Source organism: Equus caballus, chromosome 20 (assembly GCF_041296265.1).
Source record: "Equus caballus isolate H_3958 breed thoroughbred chromosome 20, TB-T2T, whole genome shotgun sequence".
Classification (NCBI taxonomy): Eukaryota; Metazoa; Chordata; class Mammalia; order Perissodactyla; family Equidae; genus Equus; species Equus caballus.
Genome location: NC_091703.1, coordinates 29,550,495 through 29,575,197, shown reverse-complemented (window position 1 = coordinate 29,575,197; position 24,703 = coordinate 29,550,495). Strand labels below are relative to the sequence as shown.

Below are 24,703 nucleotides of genomic sequence, written 5' to 3'. Positions count from 1 at the left end.
CAGGTGTAGAAGGTGACATACAGATAGAAGGGGCCTGAGCTGGGTACACAGGCATGAAGATTTCCAGACTGGAACTACGACGGACACAGAAAGTTGCTTAGTTCTGATGAGAGTGGAGCTGCGGTCTTACCTGACTTTGAAGCTTCCTTGCCTGCGAATGTTCCCGTTACAATTGATGTCGCTGACCTTGACATCTGACGGCCCCTCTATTCTAGCTAGAAGTCCAGAATAGTGTAAACAAAAGTGAGATAAGGGGGGAGAGATGAGATGAGATGATTGAGAATGGAGAAATAATATACTGGATTTCAAGGTAAGACAACCTGGCCAAGTGGAAAATGTCCTAAATTTAAAATTGTAGGATTGGAGTGTAAATCTTCCGTGTGTCATCTATTAATTTAGGAAAAAATAATTCACTTGGTTTTCTTGCGAATATGTTACTTAATTTTAAAAGCTTTATTATCTGTAAAATGGGATAAGGTCTCACAGTATTATTTAAAAGACTGAACACGACACAAAAAGTTGTTCAATGAATAAGTGATACAAATAATGATAGTAAACTTTTCTGAGTGCTTGTTATAGGAAAGATACTCTTTTAAGCAACTTACATGTATCGACTTAAAGATAAATAAATAAATCTATCATTTCTTTAGGTAAGTTTTATTGTCACCATTTTACATATGAAGAAAGTGATACCCGATAAGCTTAAGTGACTCGCCAATGGGTTTATGGCTGTTAAGTGGAGCCGCTGGGATTTGAAAAGGTGGAACTGGGGCTCGCTCAAAAGAGGCAGCATCTTATGGATCAGGCGGGACTGAGAGAGAGGATGAGCGGTCTGGAAGCCGAGACCTGGGCCAAGGGACCCGCCCAGCTCGCGTTCAAGGGGTAAGAGAGGGCAGAACGCGTCCTCTGCGAGTACGGAGAGAATGCGATGCTCCGCGCCAAATGCAAACTGATTACCTCCCTGAACTTTGTAAATGAAGACCGTGACCATGTTCAGCAAAAAAAAAGTAGGCCTGTTTGCGAAGTTGTTTCCTTCCACGACTTTCACAACAAGAATTCACACACAGACACAGCAACCAGGAACGGAGTTCCGGTTGAGCAGGAAGGGAGCTCCTCTGTTTTCTGGTTGCGGACATTAGAAATGACTTCCCGCTGCCGATCCCCAAACGCAGCTGACAAATTGGCGACTCTTGATCTCAGCATCCTTAGAGCTCCGGTGCTGCGTCGGCGGTGGTGAATTCCGATCATTTTGTCAAGGGCTAATTACTTTCGAGTTTGATGGATGTTGAGCGTTGGCTGCCTCTCCCTTTACCCTCGGGTATCAGAAACAGAGCACAAAAGGCTCTAGAAGAAAATAACACGTGCAAGAACAGTCTTGTACCTTTTAAACTATCAGGAAGAGTTTTAGGCTATCGTACGTGTGGTAGCGTGGCCGAGCGGTCTAAGGCGCTGGATTAAGGCTCCAGTCTCTTCGGGGGCGTGGGTTCGAATCCCACCGCTGCCAACCTTATTGTTAAACTGGCTCGATCAATCTTCTTGAGACTGGGCGAGCATTTTCCCAAGCGGGGCGGTGCAAAAGTTGTTTGTCTCTGTAATAGTAGGCTGAGACCAATTATAATCCTTAGGAAAAAAAAAAAAAAAGTCTGCGAATTATTTATATCTAAGAGCAGGATTTCGTGTCCACAGCGAAATTCCTTTTTAATGTTTTAAAAATGTACAGAAATAAGTAAAACTTTCACATGCTTCAAAATTACAAAAATGTAAGAGTATTCATACAGTGAAAGTCTACCCTCACCTCACTTCCTTCCACCCTGACACCCGATTCTGACTCCTTGCGAAAACGTATTAGAGCCTGGAGCTACCTTCAAGGTATACATTTTGCATACACAAGCCAAAAGAAACCCAGTAGTATGCTCCTGTTTTATACTTTCTAAACCTACCACGGCTTGCCTTCACGCTTCATGTATGTGGCAGTGGTTTCCACGGAAACACAGAAAGAGCTTCTTTTCCCTTTGTCTCAATAGTATTCCATTTCATGGATATATCTTAATTTATTTCGCCAGCCACATTTAACGATATAAACATTGTCACAATAAATTATTTCCACATTTCATACGTGGGTGGGATTAGAGAACTTTCTAAAAGTGCAATTGCTAAATCAAATCATATGTGTGATGGTAATTTTGGTTCCCTAAATGTTACTAATTTATCCTCCTATTCTACTGGTGAAGAGTATGTTTCCTCGATACACTGATGAGCACAGAACATTGTAATAATGATAATCAGCTATTTAGCTCCAACTAAGCCCCAGATACTGTCATTAATTTTTTACATATATTAAGTCATATTCTCAATAATATATAAGGAAATTCATATTATTATTCCCATTTTACAGAGAAGGAAACTAAAGTTATAATCAGTTAATAGCTTGCCTGTAGGTGGAGGAAGCAGGATGTTAATGCCTATGGTAGACTGAAAAATGGCCCCCCAAAAGATAGCTTCATTCTAATTCCTGGAATAAGGTAAATATTACCTTATATGGCACAAAAAAAAAAAATTGGGGAGTCTTTGCAGAAGAGATTAAGTTAAAGACCTTGAGATAGAGAATTTATCCTGGATTATCCGGATAAACCTTGAATTTGGTCCTTATAAGGCAGAAACACAGGGAGATTACGCAGAGACAGAAGAGGAGAAGGCAATGTGAATACAGAGGCAGAGGGGAGTGAGGGGACTGCAAGCCAAGGAATGCTGGCAGTCACCAGAAGCTGGAAGAGGCAAGGACAGATTCTCGCCTGCAGCCTCCGTAGGGAGTATGACCCTGTCAACACCTTGATTTCCGCCCAGTGATACTGACTTTGGACTTCTGGCCTCCAGAATTGTGAGAAAATAAATTTCGGTTCTTTTAAGTCACTGAGCTTGTTGTAATTTGTTACAGAAGACACAGGAAACTAATACAATGTCTTTAAGTGCTCACAGGCAACACTAGCACAAAAAATTGTGGGGGGTTTTGTTTGTCAATCTGATAAGTAGAAAATATTATTTCATTGAAGTTCTGGAGTTTCATTTTGGATGTCTCTAGGAAACTCCACGAACTAGAACAGGGGGAAAGACTGGATTAGGAGAGACTGCCACACCTTTAGCTACTTGCCTTTGGCTGGAAGAACTCTCCACACCTAAGATGTTTCCTCCAAGTGGGAATTTTCCGCCAGCTTTTAAGGAAGAGCCTGTTTACTGGTTGTTTGCTGCCCGGAGGGAGCCGGGATGGTGGTGGTGGGACCCTAACTCGTGTTTCTAAAGAAACTGGAGACAATTCCTCCTCCTAGAAGACTCCCACACTACCGCCAGAGGGGCTTTTAATTAAACGTTTTTCTCATTTCCAAAAGATATAAGAAAGTTTTGCAGTCTGTTTAAACATACTTTACTTTTCCTGCTTTCTTTGCACAAAACAGGCCCTTCGCTTCTTATCCCTAGGAATATCAGATTCCCATTTGCAAGCATTCCCTCCTTGATCCTAACAATCTGCTCCGGCGTAACGAGCCCCCCCCCCCCCCCCCACACACACACATTTCTTCCTCCCCCCCACACACACTCCCATCTGTTGCCCCTCTGTCCACCAAGTAAGGACCCTGGAGACCTGAGTTTCGCATCCTCTTCTGTCTCTTCACGATACCCCGTGTAAAGGCAGCCAAAGAATAAAATCCGTTAAACTCTGGGGGGAGCAGAGATCAATACTTGAGAGAATTATTTAAAATCACCACTGCGGACACGGTGCCGGGACTGTGACTAGGCGAGGGGGTGAGTCTCCAGTCTCCCGAGAGCTGCGTCGGGGGTAGACAGCGGGAAGTTATTTTTAATGCCTGCAACTAGAAGTTAGAGGAGCTCACACCCCATCCTCCCACCGTCCCCTCCAGGAACTGGAGTGGAACTGGAATCATGGGAGTGTGTGAGAGAGACGAAAAGTGCAGGGCAGGGAGTCCGTTTGCATTTGATGCGGGTCTACACGTCCTCCCCAACCCTGAGAGGCTCCCACACCACCAGCGCGGTCTGGGCGGGTCCTTGGGTCTCCTCTCCCCTGTGCCAGCCTCCCTGCCCCTCATGCCCTCAGTCGTCTCAGTCCCGGCCTGTCCTAGGGCCCCCGGGGCCGGCATACTCACCCGACCCCCACCGCCCTTCCCCGACCCTACGCGGGGCCTTCTGGGGGCGGGCACCCGCGATCAGGTTGACCGCCCGCGGGCCCGGCTCTCTGCACATCCCCCAGGGTTGCAACCACCTGGGAGAAAAGGGCGGGTCACTGCGGGGTGCACGGACCGGGTTAGAGGGGAGAAGGCGTTACTTTCTTTGCGAGTTGATGACATACTGCTCTCGAAAACAGGCCTTGGTTGGGCAGGAGTGGGCAAAGCGGCGGTTCACTGGAACCGTAAGGCTCCTCACCTTAGGAGGACTGTACCTGGATCCTGGGAACACCTTGTAGCCTCCCGGGGCCCACTCCGCCTCTCCTTTTCCATCTGTGGTTGTCAGATCAGAGTCTTTACAGTTCCCTTGACATTGGCGTTGTGGGATTTCAAGAAAGCGCTGTGACTGACTGTAGCTGAAGTCTGCACTCCCAGCCTCCTCTTCTCCGCTCCCGACCCCTCCCCTCCAAATCCCTGCTTGCTAAATGCAAGCGACCTGTAAGGACACTCTCTGCCCTAACCCGGCGGTCTAAGAGTCTTTCGGTGGAGTTCCTTTTTTAGAGAGTCTCACTTAGTACATTCGAATGAAGAATCTAAGTTACAAAAGACGAGGTGCAGTTATAGCAAAGTTTCCTTTTAGAAGACTTTGCCCAATTTGGAAAAAGTGGCTAGCCTCGACTTTGGTGATTATCCTTGGACAAGTTGAAGTGTTATTGGTCCCAACGTGCAAGCTGCTCGAAAGTTTTCACGCTTGTGTTAGCACTGCAGCGCATCTAAGGACGCAAAACGTCTTCTTGGAGTTTGCCGTTTTCTCACGGTAAACCGTTCTAGATCGTATAGACTACGTCAAACATATTTAATCTAATAGTCAGGACAGATTGAGTATTATGCCAAGCGTACATAAGGGCTCCATGGCTTAGTTGGTTAAAGCGCCTGTCTTGTAAACAGGAGATCCTGGGTTCGAATCCCAGTGGGGCCTTAGCTTTTCCTCCTTCTGGAAAACCAACATCTTCGTTAACCATCTCCCGCCCCCCGTACCCCTCACTCCCTGGCCGCTTCTAATTCCCTGCTGTACTGTGTTCTTGTAAATTCTGATCCAATCACTTATAAGCAGTTGTGATTGCAAAATTCTCACTTCAAAGAAAAACTGATTTCTTTTCATGGTCAAAATGATAACTGTAAGAGAGGAAACAGAGAAGGAAAATGGATTCCTCATGGCCCTGAAAGCTGGGAAGCCCAGAAGTCAGTAACTTTGTGACATCTTTCCTAAAGCTCTTCCCTGTCCTCTCTTTTTTTTCGGAGGAGGAGGGGGCAATAAAAATGTTCCCAACTCTAGAGGCTTTTTCTGAACTCCCATATAATTTATTAATGATTCTGGAGAATCCAGCATTATGGTAGCTGTTTTACATACGATTTTCCAAATATTACTAAATTATAAAACAGTAATTTATATTTGCTTATATGCCCTCAGTCTTCAAGGAAGGATTTTGTTCCTCCAAGGAAATCAATAAATTGGCCCCACTGGGAACTGAACCTTAGTGCTGCAGTTTAAAAAACAGAATGATCCTGGAAAGCAGTGACTCCCAAGCTTAGCGTGCATTTAAGTCACCTAGGGAACTAGTGAAAACACAGTTTCTTGGGACTCATCCCCAGAGGTTTTAATTCTGGTTTGGTGAACGGCACAAAAATGTGCATTTTCAACAAACACTTCAAGTAATTTTGAAGCAAGTCAATCACATTTGCAAAACTCTGGCTTAAAATATCACATATGCAGCTGAACTGCAAGTGAGGCCCACCTGTGCCATTAGCACCTTTGTATTCATCCCTGAACATCCACTTACCCTCTTATCATCAAGTTAGCATTACTGGAAGTTTACTATATTCCAGGTGTTTCCAGACACTCTCTCATTTAGCCAACCCAAGAGTCCTGGCAAATGTGTGTTATAATCAGCTCTTTGAAGATGAGGAAACAGGTTCAATAACGTTCACGATAACATAGTTAGCAGGTGACAAAGTTCAATTTCAAACCAGGTCTTTCTAGGGTCAGAACCCACGCTTTTCTCGTGATATCTGTATTCTATTTGATCAGAGTCAAGACAGAAATTTTTGGCCACCGAGCTAAACAAAATTAAGCAGCCTAGACTGATGTCAAACCTTAGTCCCATGGGTTAGGGAGCCTGAGATAATTTCCTGTTTTCTATGAAAAATACCAGCCCAGTGAAGAGTTGTTCAACTCATTTAACTCACGGAGGGGGAAAATATGAAATAAAACCTTAGAAATCTATGTAGGAGGATCTCCATGAAGAATGAACAGGCCATGTAAACAAACCGAATTAAGCTTCTCCATCTCCCAGGTTCTATTTACCTGCTTTTGCCTTGCACATGCTTTCTTCATCCCTTGATTCTTTCGATTTAAACATAGTGTATTCATCACCTAGGGCTGCCATAACAAAATACCACAGACTGGGTGGCTCAAACAGCAGAAGTTTATTTTCTCATAAGGAGGCTGTAAGTCAGAGATCAAGGTGCCACCAGAATTGGTTTCTGGTGAGACCTCTCTTCTTGCATTGTGGACAGCTATCTTCTCCCTGTGTCCTCACATGGCCTTTCCTCTGTGCATGGAGGAGGGAGAGAGAGAGCACTAGCTCTGATATCTCTTCCTCTTCTTATAAGGACACCAGTCTTCTTGGATTAGGGCCCCATCCTTACAACCTCATTTAACCTTAATCACCTCCTTAAAGGCCCTGTCTCAAAACACAGTTACATTGGCGGTTAGAGCTTCAACATATGAATTTTGGGGGAGACAATTTGGTCCTTAACAAGCAGGAGAGGGAGGATTGTATGGCTTAGCTCTGAGTAACAACTTGGTCATGAGGGCATCTAATAACTTCTGGAGTGCAGCCTGAAAAAGGAGCTTTTGGGATGTGAAGAAAGTATTGAGATAAAATTAATGTCAGACAGTTAAGCAAGGATTTGGCCTTTAAAGCACCACTTTTTAAATTGCTTCTTTTGTTCTACTTTGTTCTGAGGAGTGACCTGCTCTGTGATAGTCTTCATGTGAGGGAGATGAGTGAACATTGTACTAGCATTTGTAAGAAATAAAAGAAAGATCTTAACTTGGTTAGCACGTGCTCATGCCAGTTGAAAAAGAGGACCTAAACCTTGTCCCCAGGGAGCTTTCAATATGGTTGAAAAGACCAAATGAGCATGTACCCCAAACACTACAGACATGAGAAGACCAATGTTTATTCGTGACATTTGCAAAGCATCCACTTGGTGTTTAAATTCTGGAAATGTGTGAACCTTGTGAACCTTGGACAGATTACTTACCTTTTTTAAGCCTCAAGTTCCTCAACTACAAAATGAGGACAATAATAGTTTCCATCTCAAGGAGTTGTTAGGATCCTTAAATGAGACAATTCATGTAATGTGTCTAGGCTGTATTAAGCTATTAGTATCATCATTATTATTATTAACACATTTGTTAGCTTTCTGAAAATTGCCGGGGTAAATCCTGCTCTCCCTTGCTATTAAGCTGGGATTAATCAGTGGAAGAACTGATGCAATCTATAATCATAACCAAAACTGTAAATAAAAGACGAATATGGTTTCTCCAGGGAGATTGACTCCTCAATGACAGCCCCTACAGGATCACTGACGCACTGGGTGAGAGCTGGTTTTATCTGCCTTTGATCAGACTTGGAATCAGGAGAGGCTATCCTCTGCCTCCCGAATTACATTCACTTTACCTGCTATATCAAGACCCGTGGCGTCTTTTATTGAAGCCCTGACCTCACTGTACCTGTTACCCTCTCTCAGGACTTTTGGAATCCAGCCTTTTTGTAACCTTTCTCCTGACTAAGCTTCTATAGCTAAGGACACTTGCCTAATACAAGTTCAAATGAGAAGAGGTATGTTCTGGGATGTCTCTTTTTATTCACACCAGCCTAGATGGCATTGGGTTTTGTTCAGTTTTACAGAGTTTGAGACAGAGAACAAAGGTTCTGAGTGTTGGACAAGATCAGGCAGGGTAAGATGGCTCCATGAACTAGATGAATTCTCATTATGCCAGACCAATGGCTGTCACTTGTTCACCTCAATCTTGGAATTACGTTCAAAAGATCCAGTTACTTAGGAGACATGGTGGGAGGAGAGAGCAGGTCAAGTCATTAAAAATCAGTTAATTTAAAAACCAATGCCCTGAAGATAAATTTGAAGATCAAACAATATCAACAATGACCAATAAGCCAAACAGTGAGGATTTTGGGGGGCAGTGGGATCTTGTTTTACTTTTTCCTCCTCTGCCATTTTATATGCAAATGCATTAACTTCCCAGCAAATGTAATCTATTATCTTCTCTGACTTTGGAAACATATTCCCTTGCCATTGCCTCTGCCTCTGTATCTGTCCTGGTCCCTGCCCTTGGTGGTTAAACAGCTGCAACAAACCATCCTAGTCATGGATTCAAGAAGTTGTATGATATTTTATGAATGGGTAGTTGGTCAAATTGACCTAGGGGTGCCTGGGAGAAGCAGGAATCCATCCTCTGGTGAATGGACCCTCCGGGCCAAGTGTTACAGGTCAAGCTTTAAATTTACCTTTGTAAAAGGAGTTCTTTTATTGGTCAAATCATATATTACTATCAATCCTCACATATATGCCCCTTTCTGTTAATTGAATTTCTATTCTCTTAGCACATCGGATTAAAACTTTAAGGTTTCTTTCAACTCCTTCCTCTTTCTTACATCCATACCTTGCTCTTGAGTTCCATTGCTACTATCCTAGCTAATGTTCTCAGGCTCGCTCCCTTAGACTCTTGCAGTAGCCTTCCAGTTGACCTCCCAACTTCCAGTCTCTTCATCTTTAATCCCTCATTATGTGGCCATAATAAATTCTGAAGTGCTGTTCCAATCATTTCACACCCCTTCTGAAAAAAATCTTCATTTGATCGGACTCCTTAACATAGTATTCAAGATTTTCCATATCCAGTACCCAGTTATTTTTACAACCTGGTCTTGCACTGCACCACTTTATGCATATCATGCTGCAATAATCGATAATGTATGCTCTCCATCCTTTCAAATAGTGTATATCCCTCTAATGCCCTTTGCCACCATTTATAAATATTAAGATCTCTTCCATTACTTATATTTAATTTTCATTTCTATTAAAGACATATATGTTCAAAGTTAAAATAAAATAATACTATGAGCTTGCAATGAAAAACGGCAGTTCCCTTCCTCCTCGTTCCTCCCTCTCAATTCCTGTTCTCCTAAGGTAACAAATTTTAATAAGTTCAATGTTTTCTTCTATTTACCCATATTTCTTAACAAGAAACTTTTATTCTATTTGGGTTTCTAGTTTTAAATCTTGTTTATTTGTTACTTACTATAAAAAGTGAGGACTTTTAACCCTTAAACAACAAGGAGAGAGTGAGAGCAACAGTAAGTGACAGAGAGAGAGAGAGATCTATGCCTCATCCTCCAAATACTCTTCTATCACACTTTTTAGTTAGATCAGCATTGAGGGTTTACACTTTCATGATCATGTAAACATTAGTCACAGTGGAACCATGTAATGAATTATGGTTACCTAAAAATCTCCTCTCAGTTCTGTCTATAGCAGGTGTGATAGATGGTACCAATTTCTTTTTTCATTTTTCGAGATATGACTGCTGGTGCCTGTTCAATCCTTGTTGTTCTCTAGCAGGCTCCTAAGACTTCCCTTTACTATTGCTATGGAAGTTCCCTTCATCCTCTTGTGTGGGTTTCCTATTTCCTTTCTCTTTTTTTGTTTACTCCCATATTTTGGTGGCACATATCTCCAGTAACTTCCTGAGAAATGGTGCCTAGGAAATAAAATCTTGGGGATTGTACATGCCTTAAAATGACTTAGTCTAACTTTACAGTTGATTGGTTGTAGATAGAATTCTAGTTGAGAAATAATTTCCTTCTGAATTTGAAATCATTCCCCATTTCCTTCTCATTTCCACCATTGCTGTTAGGAAGTTCAGTACCATTTTGATTAATTCTACTTTATACACACTTTTTTTCCCCTACTGGAAGTGTTTGAGATCTTCTCATCCTGATTAACTGACATTCATGAATAATGCAACTAGATATGGGTCTTTTTCCTTTCAATGTGCTGGATATCTGGCCACTCATGTCACACATACATAAATATATATAAATTCCTTTGCTAATTTCCACCCCTATATTTTCTTTTTTCTTTCTTGCTAGGATTCTACTAATCAGATTTGAATTTTGTTGAGGGAGAAGGAGCACTTATTTCCTAATCCCCATTTTTATAGAGTGGAAGAATTTCTATTACTTTCACTAGTCAGGAAAGGTACCAGAAGAATGATTCCAGTTTATCTCAACTCTCTCAGTCACAGTTTTGAGAAAGAAAAAGGAATTTGTCAGGTGGGTAAGTTTGACAAATGGAACAGAGCATGCTTGGCTCAACAAGTTTCCCCCTCTCTGGTTGAATCTAATATGTCTTCAGGATTCATCTTGCTCTGGTACCTCAAACTACAGGCAAAGATTCATTGTGTGATAGAGTGTGTGTATGTATGTATGTGTTGGCGGGGGGGGCGGTTTGTCCAATTGTGCCAGTGACTGATGGATAAGTCCTCTCAGGGATGGAGAAAAAGAAAGATGGGGGCCAGCCTTGTGGCCTAGTGGTTAAGTTTGGTGCACTCCACTTCGGCAGCCCAGGTTCAGTTCCTGGACACGAATCTACACCACTAGTCTGCAGCCATGCTGTGACTGTGACCCACATACAAAATAGAAGAAGACTGGCATGGATGTTAGATCAGGGCCAAACAAAAAAAAGAAATTATTTAATTGTATGACTAAAACCATGATCTCCAAACAGCTCTAGCAACAATAATGCAAACATTTTTATCTCCATCTCTCCAGTATCTATGTCCACTTCTTTATTTTGTTCTAAATTTAGGGAGAGAAGACAGAAATGTTATTGATTAACTCCTCTAAAATCTGACAGGTCTCCTAGTCTTGTCCTTTGGTTTTTTAATCTATTTTATTACATTCTTATCCCTATCTTTTTGTTCTCTTTCTAAGAATTTTCCACAACCTTTCAGTCCTTTTATTTAATCTTTCCTTTATATCATATTCTCAATTTTCAACTACTATTTCATGTTCTAAAAATATGCCCCCAGTTTTCAGTGATCCTGTTCATCTCTCAAGGTTACAATATCTTATTTATGTTACCTGACATCTTCTCCTTCCTGTATTGTCTCTGTTACATTTGAGTTCTTTTTTAAAAAATCATATAGTTATTTTGTCTATTATAGTTAGAAGGTTTCCTCAGGTGTTTGGTTATCCTTGTCCATTCATATTTAAAAATGAGACACCACAATGCCAGTTGGCAGCTTTGTGTGACTATATGGAGTTTGGTGATGGGAGGGTTTCATTATAAGAGTGATCAAGTATGGATGCAGCTTTTCATTTTGAAATCTTCCTTTCAAAATGTAGGTCTTTTCTAGGACTGTTTCTCAAATGACAAACCCTACAAATTCCTGTTTGGGCTGTACAGGCATGGCTTCCAGTGTTGTGATCATTGAGAGAGGTTGAGAGTCTCACAAATCAGTAAACAGACTGCCATTTAATTGCTCATTTTCATTTTGTCCCCTCACTCCTGTTCTAGTTTTGCCTGCTATACCAAAGTCTAGGGGACCTTTAGTTCACCCTTACAGAGGAGTAAACTTACTGCCTTCTGGAAGAGTGGGAGAGGAATAGTCACCTGGTAGCACTAAAGAAGCTGGGGATCTGAGAGTCTAACTGTTAATAAAGTTTCTCTGACAATCCTCCTGTTTTCAATTCCATGTCATACCCATCACCTTCAGGGTATCTGGTTCCTCCAATTCCTATACCTTTCTGGGTTTCTCCTGTATGAATCTATTTGCTTGTTGACTCCCTCCATTACTGTCTAAAGTTTCTGCTTTCTCAGGTTTTCTAAGAAAATTACCACCCAACTATCTCCTTTTTAGCTTCTAAACAATGTTGAAATTGTTTTTCTGCCCTCAGCTCCTTTCTCATCCTCATTTCCTTTGTGAGCTTATATCATTTTTTATTCCGTTACTGCCATGTTGGTAGGTAGAGACAAATGCATGTGTTACATATGCCATGTTTAACCTCAAAACAATATTTAATATTCAAGATCTAGTTCAATAGCATTCACCTTCATGATACCACCATCTCCTTGATTCTCATCTACAAATAATTTCTTCCACCTCAAAATTCTCTTTGTCCTTTACCTGTACATCTAGGATGGTACTTAGCACATTTTTAGTTATTCTTAGTTATTTATGCACATGTAGAGAGGTACTAGGGTATAGTCTTCTTGGAATAGAGGATAGGTCTGGTTGGCTTTCCTGCCCTACAGTGTCTAACACAGCGCCCTGTGCTTGGTAGGCATCAAAGTAATGTTAATTTAATGAGTGAATAGATAAATGACTCAGTAAACAAATCAGCCAATATATTTTTCCTTTTTTGTTAAAGATTGGCACCTGAGCTAACATCTGTTGCCAATCTTTTTTTTTTCTTCTTCTTCTTCTCCCCAAAGCCCCTCAGTACATAGTTGTAGATTCTAGTTGTAGGTCTTTCCACTTGTGCTGTGTGGAATGCCGCCTCAGCATGGCTTGACGAATGGTGCTATGTCTGTGCCCAGGAGCTGAATAAGTGAAACCCTGGGCCACTGAAGCAGAGCACTGGAACTTAAGCACTCGGCCATGGGGCCAGCCCCTGAATCAACCAATATATTCTCTGAATTTAAATACTAAGACTACATTCTACCTTTACGAATTGTAGTTATATTAATTTTCTTTTGCACACATTTCATCTTATGAAATATTTGCCTCCATGATTATTTTATCAGGTCTTTAAAGGAAGAAGCCCTGTATTTTATTTCTTTTATATCATTTCTTGCTGTTATTATCTTGTTCTTCAGATACAAAGTGCTCAAAAATTAATTTTTTCCAGGTGGAGGTAGAGATGTAAGGCAAATTTGGGTTTCCCACTTACAGGGTGATCTTGGGGGACACCAATGCTATCTGGAAATTGGATTTGGAGACATTAAGCTATGCTATGCAAGTAGTATGCAAGTACTATTACACGAGTAGATGAAGCTTTACGGTTGAGAAGGAACATGAAATGGACCTATGAACTTCTATCCATTCTTCCCATTTTCATTTTCTTCTCTAAACAGACCTCAGAAAGTTTTATTGTTTGTATAGGCAGTCCACAATTATTGAGCTCTTATTGCAATATATTTTTGCTTCTACTCAATCACATCCAGAACTCCTTTACTTCAGGATTTGTGCTGTACCCTCTGACTGAAATGCTCTGTCCCCAAATTCCTCATGGCTCATTCCCTCCTTTTATTCAGGTCTCTACTCAAAATGTCACTTTATCAGTAAGGACTTCTTTAATCTCCCTAAATAAAATAACAAATCCCTTCAGCATGCCTTCTCTCTCCTTATGCTGCATTATTTTTCTCTAGTACTTATCACCACATGGTGTATTATATAGTTATTTGCTTATATGTCTAGTTTCTTCTCCCCCAACTATGACATAAGGTCTGTGAGGACGATGTCTATTTTATTCAAGTGTATCTCCAGGATCTAGAGAGGTGACTAATACAGAGTAGGTGCTCGAATAATTCTTATTGACTAAATTTTCTAAAGAATGAATATTTCTTTTTTTAAAAAAATGTGTGTGTGTGTGTGTGTGTGTGTGTGTGTGAGGAAGATTGGTCCTGAGCTAACATCCTCGCCAATCTCACTCTATTTTGTACTTGGGATGACGCCACAACACGGCTTGATGAGTAGTGTGTAGGTCTGCACCCAGGATCCCAAGAGGTGAACCCCGGGCCACCGAAGCACAGCATGCAAACTTAACCACTACACCACTGGGCTGGCCCCTGAATCTTAAAGTATGATCCAAAAGCCACTTGCATCATCTGAAGTACTGGCTGAAAATGCCAATTCCTTGGTCCCACCAAGGGCTTACAGAATCAAAATCTATGAAAATGAGAGACATTAATATGCATTTTGAGCTTTTTAATTGAACAATTACATCCCAAAGGTGAAATGGCTAAAATAAGTGCATAAAGCCAAAATCCAATAAGAGCAAAGTAATATAATGAAGACCAGATGCATGGGTTCATAGGCGATCAAAAAAAGAAAAGAAAAGAATGAGCAGATCTGAGTAGAATTAATCAGGAGAGTTTCTTGGATTTGGTACAGTTGTCCAAAGTGGCATAAATAATATACGAGATAAGTATTGGCTCACAGCTAGATGGAAGGCAGACCAGCTGGTTAAGTGGTACAGAATTTCTATAGAAAAGCCTGCTCCAGCTTCAAGTACAAGCTAAGAAACTTACATCTAGAACAAGTAGAAACTTCTCTCAGTGTATTCATTTTGAGAATTCCTCATCCTAAGCATATTTGTAGATCAAGTTCATCCATTTAATTATGAGTTAGGTCTGTCTCTTGTTTAACATGACATAAATGTCTGTCACTATTATCTATGTTTCATATAAAACATTCTCCATATACTATAAAGATAGAATTGATAACAAAGTTATGGTTTCTTATACTTTGAGTTGCTTTTTAAGGAGAGAGGATACTGATTCTCATCATCACATGATATTACCCATTTAAAACAGTTGTCTTAGAATAGGAGTATAGTCTGTAGATATGGTCCTTTCTCTCTGAAACCAATTGAGCCACATACGGTGATGATCTTGTCCTCATCCACCAGCCTGTTCTCATCAACTGAGTTAACTCAAATATTACATAACCTACACGTCTTCAAGGTCCTCTTACTATATTCTAAGGGAATTCTGACAAATCAACATCATTTATGTGGGTCGCTTTAACAGTGAGTTTTAGTCAACCAAGAGAGAAAACAATTAAAACCATACTCATGGCTCTGGCTACTAAACTGAAACAAGTCTCTCTGGTAAAGGTAACCATTATGATAAATTCATATCTAATTCTTTTGGTCAAACACCCTCAGAATTCATTATCACATACAGTCTCCAAATTTCTGCACCAAATTCTCAAGGACCTGTAATGTTTCTTATGCATTATCCTTTTCCTCAGGTTTATCTTTTAATTGCCCCTGACAGAGCCTGCTAGAATCTAACTCTGTTTACCTGATGGATGTGGAAAGAGCCACGAGGAAGATTGGTTTCCTTTTACCCTGCATCTCTCCAGTAAGGAGATATCACAATTTTTTTAAGACTTTATTTTAGAGGTTTTACATCACAGCAAAACTGAGGAAAATAACAGAGATTTCCCATATACCCCCTGCCCCGACACGGGCATAGCCTCCCCCATTATCAACATCCCCCACCACTGTGGTACATTCGTTACAACTGATAAACCTACACTGACACATCATAATCACCCAAAGTCCATAGTTTACATTACTGTTAACTCTTGATGTTTTACATTCTATGGTTAAAAAAAATGCGTAATAACATGTATACACCATTGTAATATCATACAGAGTAGTTTCACTGCCCTAAAAATCCACTGTGTTCCTTCTATTCATCCCTCCCTCTCCCTTAACCACTGATCTTTTTACCATCTTCATAGTTTCACATTTTTCAGAATGTCATATAGTTGGAATCATACAATACGTAGACTTTTAAGATTGCCTTCTTTCAGTTAGTAATATGCACTTAAGGTTCTTCCATGTCTTCTCATGGCTTGATAGCTCGTTCCTTTTTAGTACTGAACAATATTCCATTGTCTGGACGTACCACAGTTTGTTTATCCCTCCACCTAGTGAAAGATATCTTGGTTGCTTCCAAGTTTTGGCAATTATGAATAGAGCTGCTATAAACATCTGTGTGCAGTTGTTTGTGTGGATATAAGTTTTCAGCTCATCTGGGTAAATACCAGGAAGTTGATTGCTGGATGGTATAGTAAGAGTATGTGTAGCTTTTTAAGAAACTGCCAAACTGACTTTCGAAGTGTCTATAACATTTGGTCTTTCCGCCAGCAATGAATGAGAGTTCCTGTTGCTCCACACTCTTGTCAGCATTTGTCATTGTTCTGGATTTTGGTCATTCTAATAGGTGTGTAGTGGTATCTCATTGTTGTTCAAATTTGCATTTCCCTGATGATGTATGTCTTACTTCATTTGGGCTGCTATGACAAAGTGCCAGAGACTGGGTGGCTTAAAATAACATTTATCTCACAGTTGTGGAGGCTGGGAAGTCCAACATCAAGGCACTGACAGATTTAGTGTCTGGTAAGGACTCGTTTTTTGGTTAATAGATAGCACCTTCTAGCTGTAACCTCACCTAGTGGAAAGGACAAGGAATTTCTGTGGGATCCCTTTTATAAGAGCACAAATCCCATACAAGAAGGCTCTACCTTCATGACCTAAGCACTTCTCAATGTCCCCACCTCCTAATACTATTGCATTGGGAATTAGGTTTCAACATATGAATTTGGGAGTGGGAACTATAGTCTATAGCAACACATGATGTGGAGCATCTTTTCATATGCTTATTTGCCATCTCTATATCTTCTTTGATGAGGTGTCTGTTAAGGTCTTTGGCCTGTTTTTTAAATGTTTGCTTATTTTCTTATTGTTGAGTTTTAAGTGTTCTTTGTACATTTTGAATAACAGTCTTTTATCAGATATGTCTTTTGTAAATATTTCCTCCCTGTCTGTGGCTTATCTTTTTCATTCTCTTGATAAGTATAGCATTTTCAATCAAGATAGCTTCATTAGACAAAAGAGGACATCTGCCTTGGCTAGAATGGGAGTGTGGGTGGTGGGGTACCATGGACACTCTGATGCCCCATATATCCTCATTCCAATTCTTGGAGTCCTACTCTTTCCTCATCAGTATCTCAACTTATAAAAGACATGCAGAAAATTTCAACCCACTTTCTGGTACTATTTTCTGTATTCGTCAGGGTCCTTAGTTGTAAACAAAGAAAACAATTCTGATAACTTAAGCAGAAAGAAAATATTGGAAAAGTGGTAGTTCACAGAATCAGTGGGAATGGTAAAGAACCAACTTGGCAAACAAGCAGAAATGAAGGGAAGCAGGACACACCCACGATCCCACTCTAGAAAGACTATGTAGGACACATTCTTTGGTGTTGTCACATGGGATATTAGTCAAGAAGAGAGCTGCTCTGAATTTCTAACAATCCCTCCCCCCGCCCTCATTCTTTTGCATCATTTTACCAAAATTCAAATCCTGGGTAGAAGCATCTGATTGACCAAACCTAGGTCACATACTCCCTTAGCTGCAAGGTAGCTAGGAGAAGAATACAGTGCACATCTCCCAATGGTTTCTTTACTCATACAGAAGAGCCACAACAACTCAAATCCACTAACCCATCGCACAGGCCTTCTACAAAAAAAGAAATATTTGAAACCACTTTCTCTACTGAAGGAACTTTTTCAATTTTACTTATAATGTTAATTATAATTATTATATCCATTAGTGTTGTTATGATTTCTATTGAGGATGTGCCCCCTCTCTCCTTCATAAAAGTATATTCTTTCCATAATACCTTCAAAACTTCTACCAACTCAGGGTTTTTTTAAACACCCTTATCTTCCTTGATTTTAGCAGGTGTCTCCCATCAAAATTCAATGAAGCACGTGAATGAAAGTTTTCCAGAGAATTTTATTCTCATGGGCTTTACCAAATATCCATGGTTGGATCTTCCTCTCTTCTTTGCCCTCCTGATGTCCTACATGTTCACATTATTGGGAAATATTGCTATTATTCTTGCCTCTCAACTAGATTCCCAACTCCAAAGTCCCATGTATTTCTTCCTCACCAGCCTCTCCTTTTTGGACCTCTGCTTCACCACCACAACTGTACCCCAAATGCTGTTCAACCTAGGGGGACCCAACAAGAGCATCACCTATGTAGGTTGTATGACCCAGGCCTATGTATTTCACTGGCTAGGCTGTACTGAATGTGTCTTGCTTGGCATCATGGCCTTAGACCGCTATGTGGCTGTATGTAAGCCTCTCAGATACTCAGTAATCATGGACCACAAGCTCTGCCTGCAGCTCTCCAGCACAGCTTGGCTCATTGGTCTGGGAAACTCACTGCTTCAGTCTACACTCACAGTCCAGCTGCCCCTGTGTGGGAACCAGGAACTAGACCACTTCTTTTGTGAGCTGCCCGGTCTTATTAAGATGGCTTGTGTGGACACCACGGTCAACGAGCTTACTTTAGCAGTGGTGGCCACCTTCCTGATAATGGGTCCCCTTTCTATGATTCTTGCCTCTTACAGTTATATTGCCAAAGCTGTATTTCAAATCCCGTCTGCTGATGGGAAACTTAAGGCCTTCAACACTTGTTCATCACACTTACTGGTAGTGTCTTTATTTTATGGTCCTGGAATCTACATTTATATGCAGCCATCAGTGGATGGCCGTCAAGACGTCACCAAAGTTCTGACGCTGTTTTATTGTGTTATTACTCCTATGGCCAACCCATTCATCTACACTCTGAGGAACAAGGATGTTAAAGGAGCTTTGATGAGACTTCTGAGGAGGGCCATTTCATCCAAGAGAATATGAAAAAATGATGCTTTATTCTGAATGAGAAATCCCAAAAATAACCTGAAATATATCCTCCTTTAAATATATGTTCCATCAAAATCACGCTCAAAAGTCAATTCAAGAAAACCATATGTGCTGTGTTTACCAGCACCACTTCTGATACCAAATGTCTTGGGGTTTTTTTTCCCACATTATCCAATTCTCTGACACCAATTGGGTGTCTTAGAATTCAATTCAATTCTGAAACTAACTACCAAGAATTAGGATAGAACCCACAGGTTAAGGGTCAATCCCACAAAACTGCCTCCACTTCAGATGCCAATCACAAGTCTAGGCCACTTGTACTTCTGACCAACCAGCTATAAAGTGGAGCTATAACTCTCCCACTTCAGATTTGATAATTTTCTAGAACAGTTTACAAATCTCAAGGAAACACTTTACTTACCAGTTTATTACAAAAAAATTACAACCCAGGAACAGCCAAATGCAAGAGATGCATAGGGCAAGGTATGGCAGAGAGGTGCAGTGGATGGAGCGGAGGGATGTGCCACCCTCTCAGCACCTCAATGTGTTCATCAACCGGGAAGCTCTCCACCACACCCCACTGTTGAGGGGTTTTTATGGAGATTGCATTATATAAGCATAATTGATTAAATCATTGGCCATCAACTCGATCTCCAGCCTCCTCCCCTCCCTAGAGTCAGAGGATGGGGCTGAAAGTTCCAACCATCTAATCACATGGTTAGTTTCTCTGGCAACCAGCCCCCATCCTGAAGCTATCTAAGGGCCTACCAAGAGTCACCTTATTAAGATAAACTCAGGTATGGTTGAAAGGGGCTTATTATGAATAACAAAAGATGCTCCTATCAGCCCTATCATTCAGGAAATTCCAAGAATTTTGGAAGCTCTGTGTCAGCAATAGGGGGCAAAGACCAAATACGTATTTCTTACTATAACACTTTGCTTATGAAAATAAGCATCTTCATTTTAAAAAACACCTAAAAGTTAGTTAAAAAATGCCTTGAAACTTTTAGTATAGTATCAGTGAAAAATGCTAAACTCATGTAAATTCTGAAACAAACAAATCTGAAACAAATTACCTTGAAAAGTGTCTCATTATGTTAGAACTTTAAAAACCTTAAAATACAGTTATCAAAACTGTATGAAATTTTCTTTAAAATGTAAAATGAGTTCTTGCAATTAATTATTTTAAGAACTTGTCAAATCAGAGGTATTTCAACAATAGGAAAAAGAAGCACTATTATTAAACAATATGGATGTTGTAGGATGTTAGTATGGTGAATAATTAATTTGGGTCTATACTTCATACCAGAAATTGTTATAGGTCAAACCAGACTTGGCCTAAGAGAAGCCATCTTATAACTCTCTATAACTTTTGTTTCTCTTCCCTTGTAGGAGATGCTTGAGGCTCACATTGTTTAGATGATTAACAACCACCCTCCAGGAAATAACATGCTCTATAGGTTTTATGACCCCTGCTTACATATATACCTCCCAACTGTGATTAGGAGATAGCTTTGTTCTTTTGAGTTCTTTAGGAATGTGACCACCTATGGATGAAAACTTTATATTGGTATCCATCATTGATAACAGATGAAACGCCTGGTGTGGTGACTCCCAGAAAACTACAATGACAGATGGTCAACATTCCTGACTCCCTCCTCTATAACCCTCTGCTCCTATATAACTGCTTCAAGATTCCATACCCTTTTAAGATGGTTCTTTAGGATGCTAGTCTACCATCCTCCGAACAGTCAGCTCATAGTTTAACAAAGTCCTTTCTCTACCACTGTCTTGCCTCTCAACTAATTGGCTTCATCTTGCAGTGAGTAGATTGAGCCCTTTGTGTGGTAACAAAATTACAACAAATTTAACTTAAATCAGAAAGTTAGCTGATGGCTTAGTGGTTAAAGTTTGATGCACTCCACTTCAGCCCCACGGTTTGGGTTCCTGGGAGCAAAACCACATCACTCATCTGTCAGGAGCCATGCTGTGCCAGTGGCTCACACAGAAGAACTAGAGAGACTTACATCTAGAATATACAACTATGTACTGGGGCTTTGGGGAGGGACAAAAAAAAAGAGAGAGAGAGAGAGGAAGATTGGTAACAGATGTTAGCTCAGGAAAAATGTTTCCCAGCAAAAAATAATGATAATAATAACATTAAACAATGTTCCCTTTTTTAAAAAGTTAGAAATTTAAGAACGCTTTTATTAAAAAATGAAATATTTGTCTGTCACAGTTGTGGAAGAGTAATACATTTCTGGCAATTGAATAAATGGAAAATAAGACCAAAACAAGATGAATAGGAAGGATAAAGATGTGTACAACAAAATAAACATCAAAAGTAAAGTTGTTTTTAAAATATAGCCAATATTATGTTTTTTGTATACAAAATATACAAAGACTTAACAGATATATATGTACAATAGCCTGCAATCACTAAATAAGCAACAGCTAATAACTAAATATACAAATACTCTGTGTATGGGGAAACAGACAATATATCATTACATGACAAAATTCAGTCTTAAAAACAAGTTTTAAAAAATGCAGACAAGAGGGCTGGCCCCGTGGCCCAGTGGTTAAGTTCGTGCGCTCCGCCGCAGGCGGCCCAGTGTTTCGTTGGTTTGAATCCTGGGCGCAGACATGGCACTGCTTGTCAGACCACGCTGAGGCAGCGTCCCACATGCCACAACTAGAAGGACCCACAATGAAGAATATACAACTATGTACCGGGGGGCTTTGGGGAGAAAAAGGGAAAAATAAAATCTTTTAAAAAAAAAAAATGCAGACAAGATTTCAAACTGACATTGGTTTCCATTGGCCCCTTCTGCTAATCCAAGCTGGGAAATGTGATAGACATACGAGGAAGTTAATGGATCTCAGAAACTATTATTTTAAAAATGTGAGAAATCTTTTGGAATACGGAAATTAGCTGAGTCCTGTTATCTGGAGGAAAACAGCATCCCAAAGAAAGAAGTTTGAGGGCCAAAGCTAGAGGATAAGCTGTGAAAACTTCTCTCACATGACATGAGAAGATTCTTTCCCCCATCACCACCGAGAGCAAAAGCAGCCTCCTACTCAACAGGATGGGTCTAAATTGGGCCCTCCAGGGTGATGTCAGAGCCTGGCTAAGGATGGAAACCAATTACAACAGATGAAGTAATAAAAGCCAGTCTGTATACATTTCCTACTTCACTCACTCCATGGGCTAGTTAATAACAATACAGAGGCAACAGTTGTCAAAGATCACCGCTTGAAGCAGAAATATGGGCATTCCCTGATAAGCAAGACCCCATGGTGGCTAGGAGAGAAAACAAGGTGTGGTTAAACCAGAATGTTGACACTAGATGCTCCTCTTCCCAGGCACATCTCCCACCACCCACCACCTACTCCTTGTATTCACCAGAAAGGGTACACATTAGGGCCTGAAATTTTACTCCTCCCCCCAGGTATATATTACCAACAAGGATTGCTGATGTCCTAGAATATGAGCTACAGAACAAAAGTATGAAACATTTGAAGAACACTTGCACTTTAAGAAGGAGACAACAAATTGACCTGGCATGATGGGCACATCAATGGAGTGGCCAGGGTGGCAGAGATAAAGACTACACAAGAGTGCAACAGAATGGACTCTCATCTATAAGGCAGAAATAGCTGTTGCTATGACTGTTTCATGTCATACTACCCCCAGAAAACTCAGTCCTAAATGTAAAAATTCTAATGTAAAAAATTGAAATTTTAAATAATGTGAGAGAAAATATAGAATAATCCTTTGTCTTCTAGATTTAGGAAACTACTTCTTAAACAACATTCAAATAGTACAATCCATATAGGAAAAGAGGTAAATTTAACTAAATCAACCATAAAATCTTCTGTGCATCTTAAGACACCACAAACGAAATGGAGAAATGGGCCTCAGATTGGAATAGTGGGGAGGGATCTAGGTTTTGTAGAAGCTGAATCTTGCATAATATGAGAGGGCCCTCTTTGAAAATAGAATACAGTGTTCCTAGACCTGTTCAATGAACAGAGCTAGCAAGTATTCCCAAAAAGGAAAAAAATTCTGAGTTCATACTGATATTTCCTACTCAATATAGTGAATTTAGCAATATAGTGGTTAATGTAATTTTTTAATTTTTAAATTGTATCTATTTTATACTGGTTCCTAAGAATATTGACATAATTGCTTATTTGCTTTATCTTACAACATACATATAATAATTTCAAGATAACAATAACAATATTACTACTAACAGTAAAATAATGATTGAAGTTTACAACTACCTTCCCATAATTTTTGCCCTAGGAATATATCACTATAAGAATGTATAATACGTTATATTCTAGAGTCACCTGAAATAGGTCTTTTTTCTGTACGGTTAACTAATTATTAGATTTTAGGGAATTACTGGATTTTTTAAAGGCAAGACAAGATACTGCAATTATCAGGGATATTATTATTATTATTACTATTATTAGAGGCATGCTGAGTATTTAGGTGTGAAATATCATGCTTGTCAATTTCCTCAAGAAAATCTGTTGAGATTTTGATTTGGATTAGTAAGGACTATGACCCTCAAGGATTTGAGGATGTAGGAAAGTCCAAAGAAACTTAAATAATGTTTTTGAAAGATGACTGATTGTGTTGTGGAGAATTAACTGGAGGAGATTGCAGGGGGACAGCTAAGAGATTGTTGAAATAGTGCAGGAGAGATATAATGGCAGCTTATGAGATGGAGGCAGAAAGGAAAAAAGAGAAATGGATGCACCCAAGAAATATTTTGGAGGATTTTGATGGGTTTTATGTGAGGGTAAAGATGAGAGATGCCTAGGTTTCTCATGTGGACAAGTGGACAAAAGGGACATTGGAAGATGAGTAGGTGTGGGAAGAGATTATGAGTTTGTCTTTAGGCATGTTTTGTTTGAAGTGCCTTTGAGATATCTAAGTATAGAAGGATAAACAATCACAGCATTCAGAAAAAAAAATCTGGAGATATGAATTTGAGACACATCAGTGAATAAAGTTAAAATGAGAAACCACTAAACTTCAGCCAAAATTTTGAAAAACTGTAACAGCTGCTGCTCTGAAATGTGAGGTGGTTACAGCCTTTTGGAAAGCAATCTTTAGCATCTTTTTAAATTAAAAATACAAATATTCTTCCACCCAACAATGTTACTTGTGAGAGCCTATCCCCTAGAAACAAACTCATCTGTGCAGAAGAGATCATATATAAGAATATATTTTGCAGACTTGTTCGTCTTAACAAAAAACTAGAAACACATTGTAGTATGCCTGTGGACAGTAAATCAGCTATTAAAATAAACACCATGGGACTATTAAAAATAATACTTAAGAATTATTCCAGATGACTTGTAAGGATTTAGTAGGATCCTAATGGTATAAACAAAATATGCAAGAACATATGTTATATACACATTATAAGGTTATATAGAGAGTCTTATTTTTATAAAACATAAAATTCATCCCCCCCCCAAATTTATTTTGTTCTTGTTAGTGCCATGGAGTGGATTCTGACTCCTAGTGACTCTGTGTACAGCAGAGTGAAGGCCTGCCTTCTCTTTGCCATCTTTTCACCCTCCACCGTTATATTGGACAATGGCCTGGCTGCTATTTGTGGGGTTTTCACTGCCAATTTTTTTTTTCGGGAGGGGTAGCCCTTCTTCCTAGTCTTAGACTGGAAGCTCCGCTGAAACCTGTCCACCATGGGTGACTCCGCTGGTGTTTGAAATACCTGTGGCATAGCTTTCAGCATCACAGCAACACACAGCCACAGTATGACAACCGACAGGCAGTGGTGTGGTTCCCTGACTGGGAAAGGAAGCCCGGGAACCCGAATCTTAACCACTAGAAAAAAACTTACCTATGTACATAGTTAGCAAACATTTGTTTGGTGCTTA

The 24,703-nt window shown here is 40.1% G+C and overlaps 1 protein-coding gene and 2 non-coding genes across 3 annotated transcripts; all 3 read left to right on the top strand.

Moving 5' to 3' along the window:
* The first annotated feature begins 1,422 nt into the window (after positions 1 to 1,422).
* Positions 1,423 to 1,504, top strand: TRNAL-AAG (transfer RNA leucine (anticodon AAG)). Its single transcript has one exon. It is a non-coding gene; the product is annotated as a tRNA-Leu (tRNA).
* Positions 1,505 to 5,077: 3,573 nt separating this feature from the next.
* On the top strand, positions 5,078 to 5,151 carry TRNAT-UGU (transfer RNA threonine (anticodon UGU)). The gene has a single exon. It is a non-coding gene; the product is annotated as a tRNA-Thr (tRNA).
* Positions 5,152 to 17,827: 12,676 nt separating this feature from the next.
* Positions 17,828 to 18,772, top strand: OR2B28 (olfactory receptor family 2 subfamily B member 28). Its single transcript, NM_001391124.1, is given in 1 exon segment — positions 17,828 to 18,772. A coding segment is annotated over 1 exon segment (945 nt).
* The last annotated feature ends 5,931 nt before the right edge of the window (positions 18,773 to 24,703 follow it).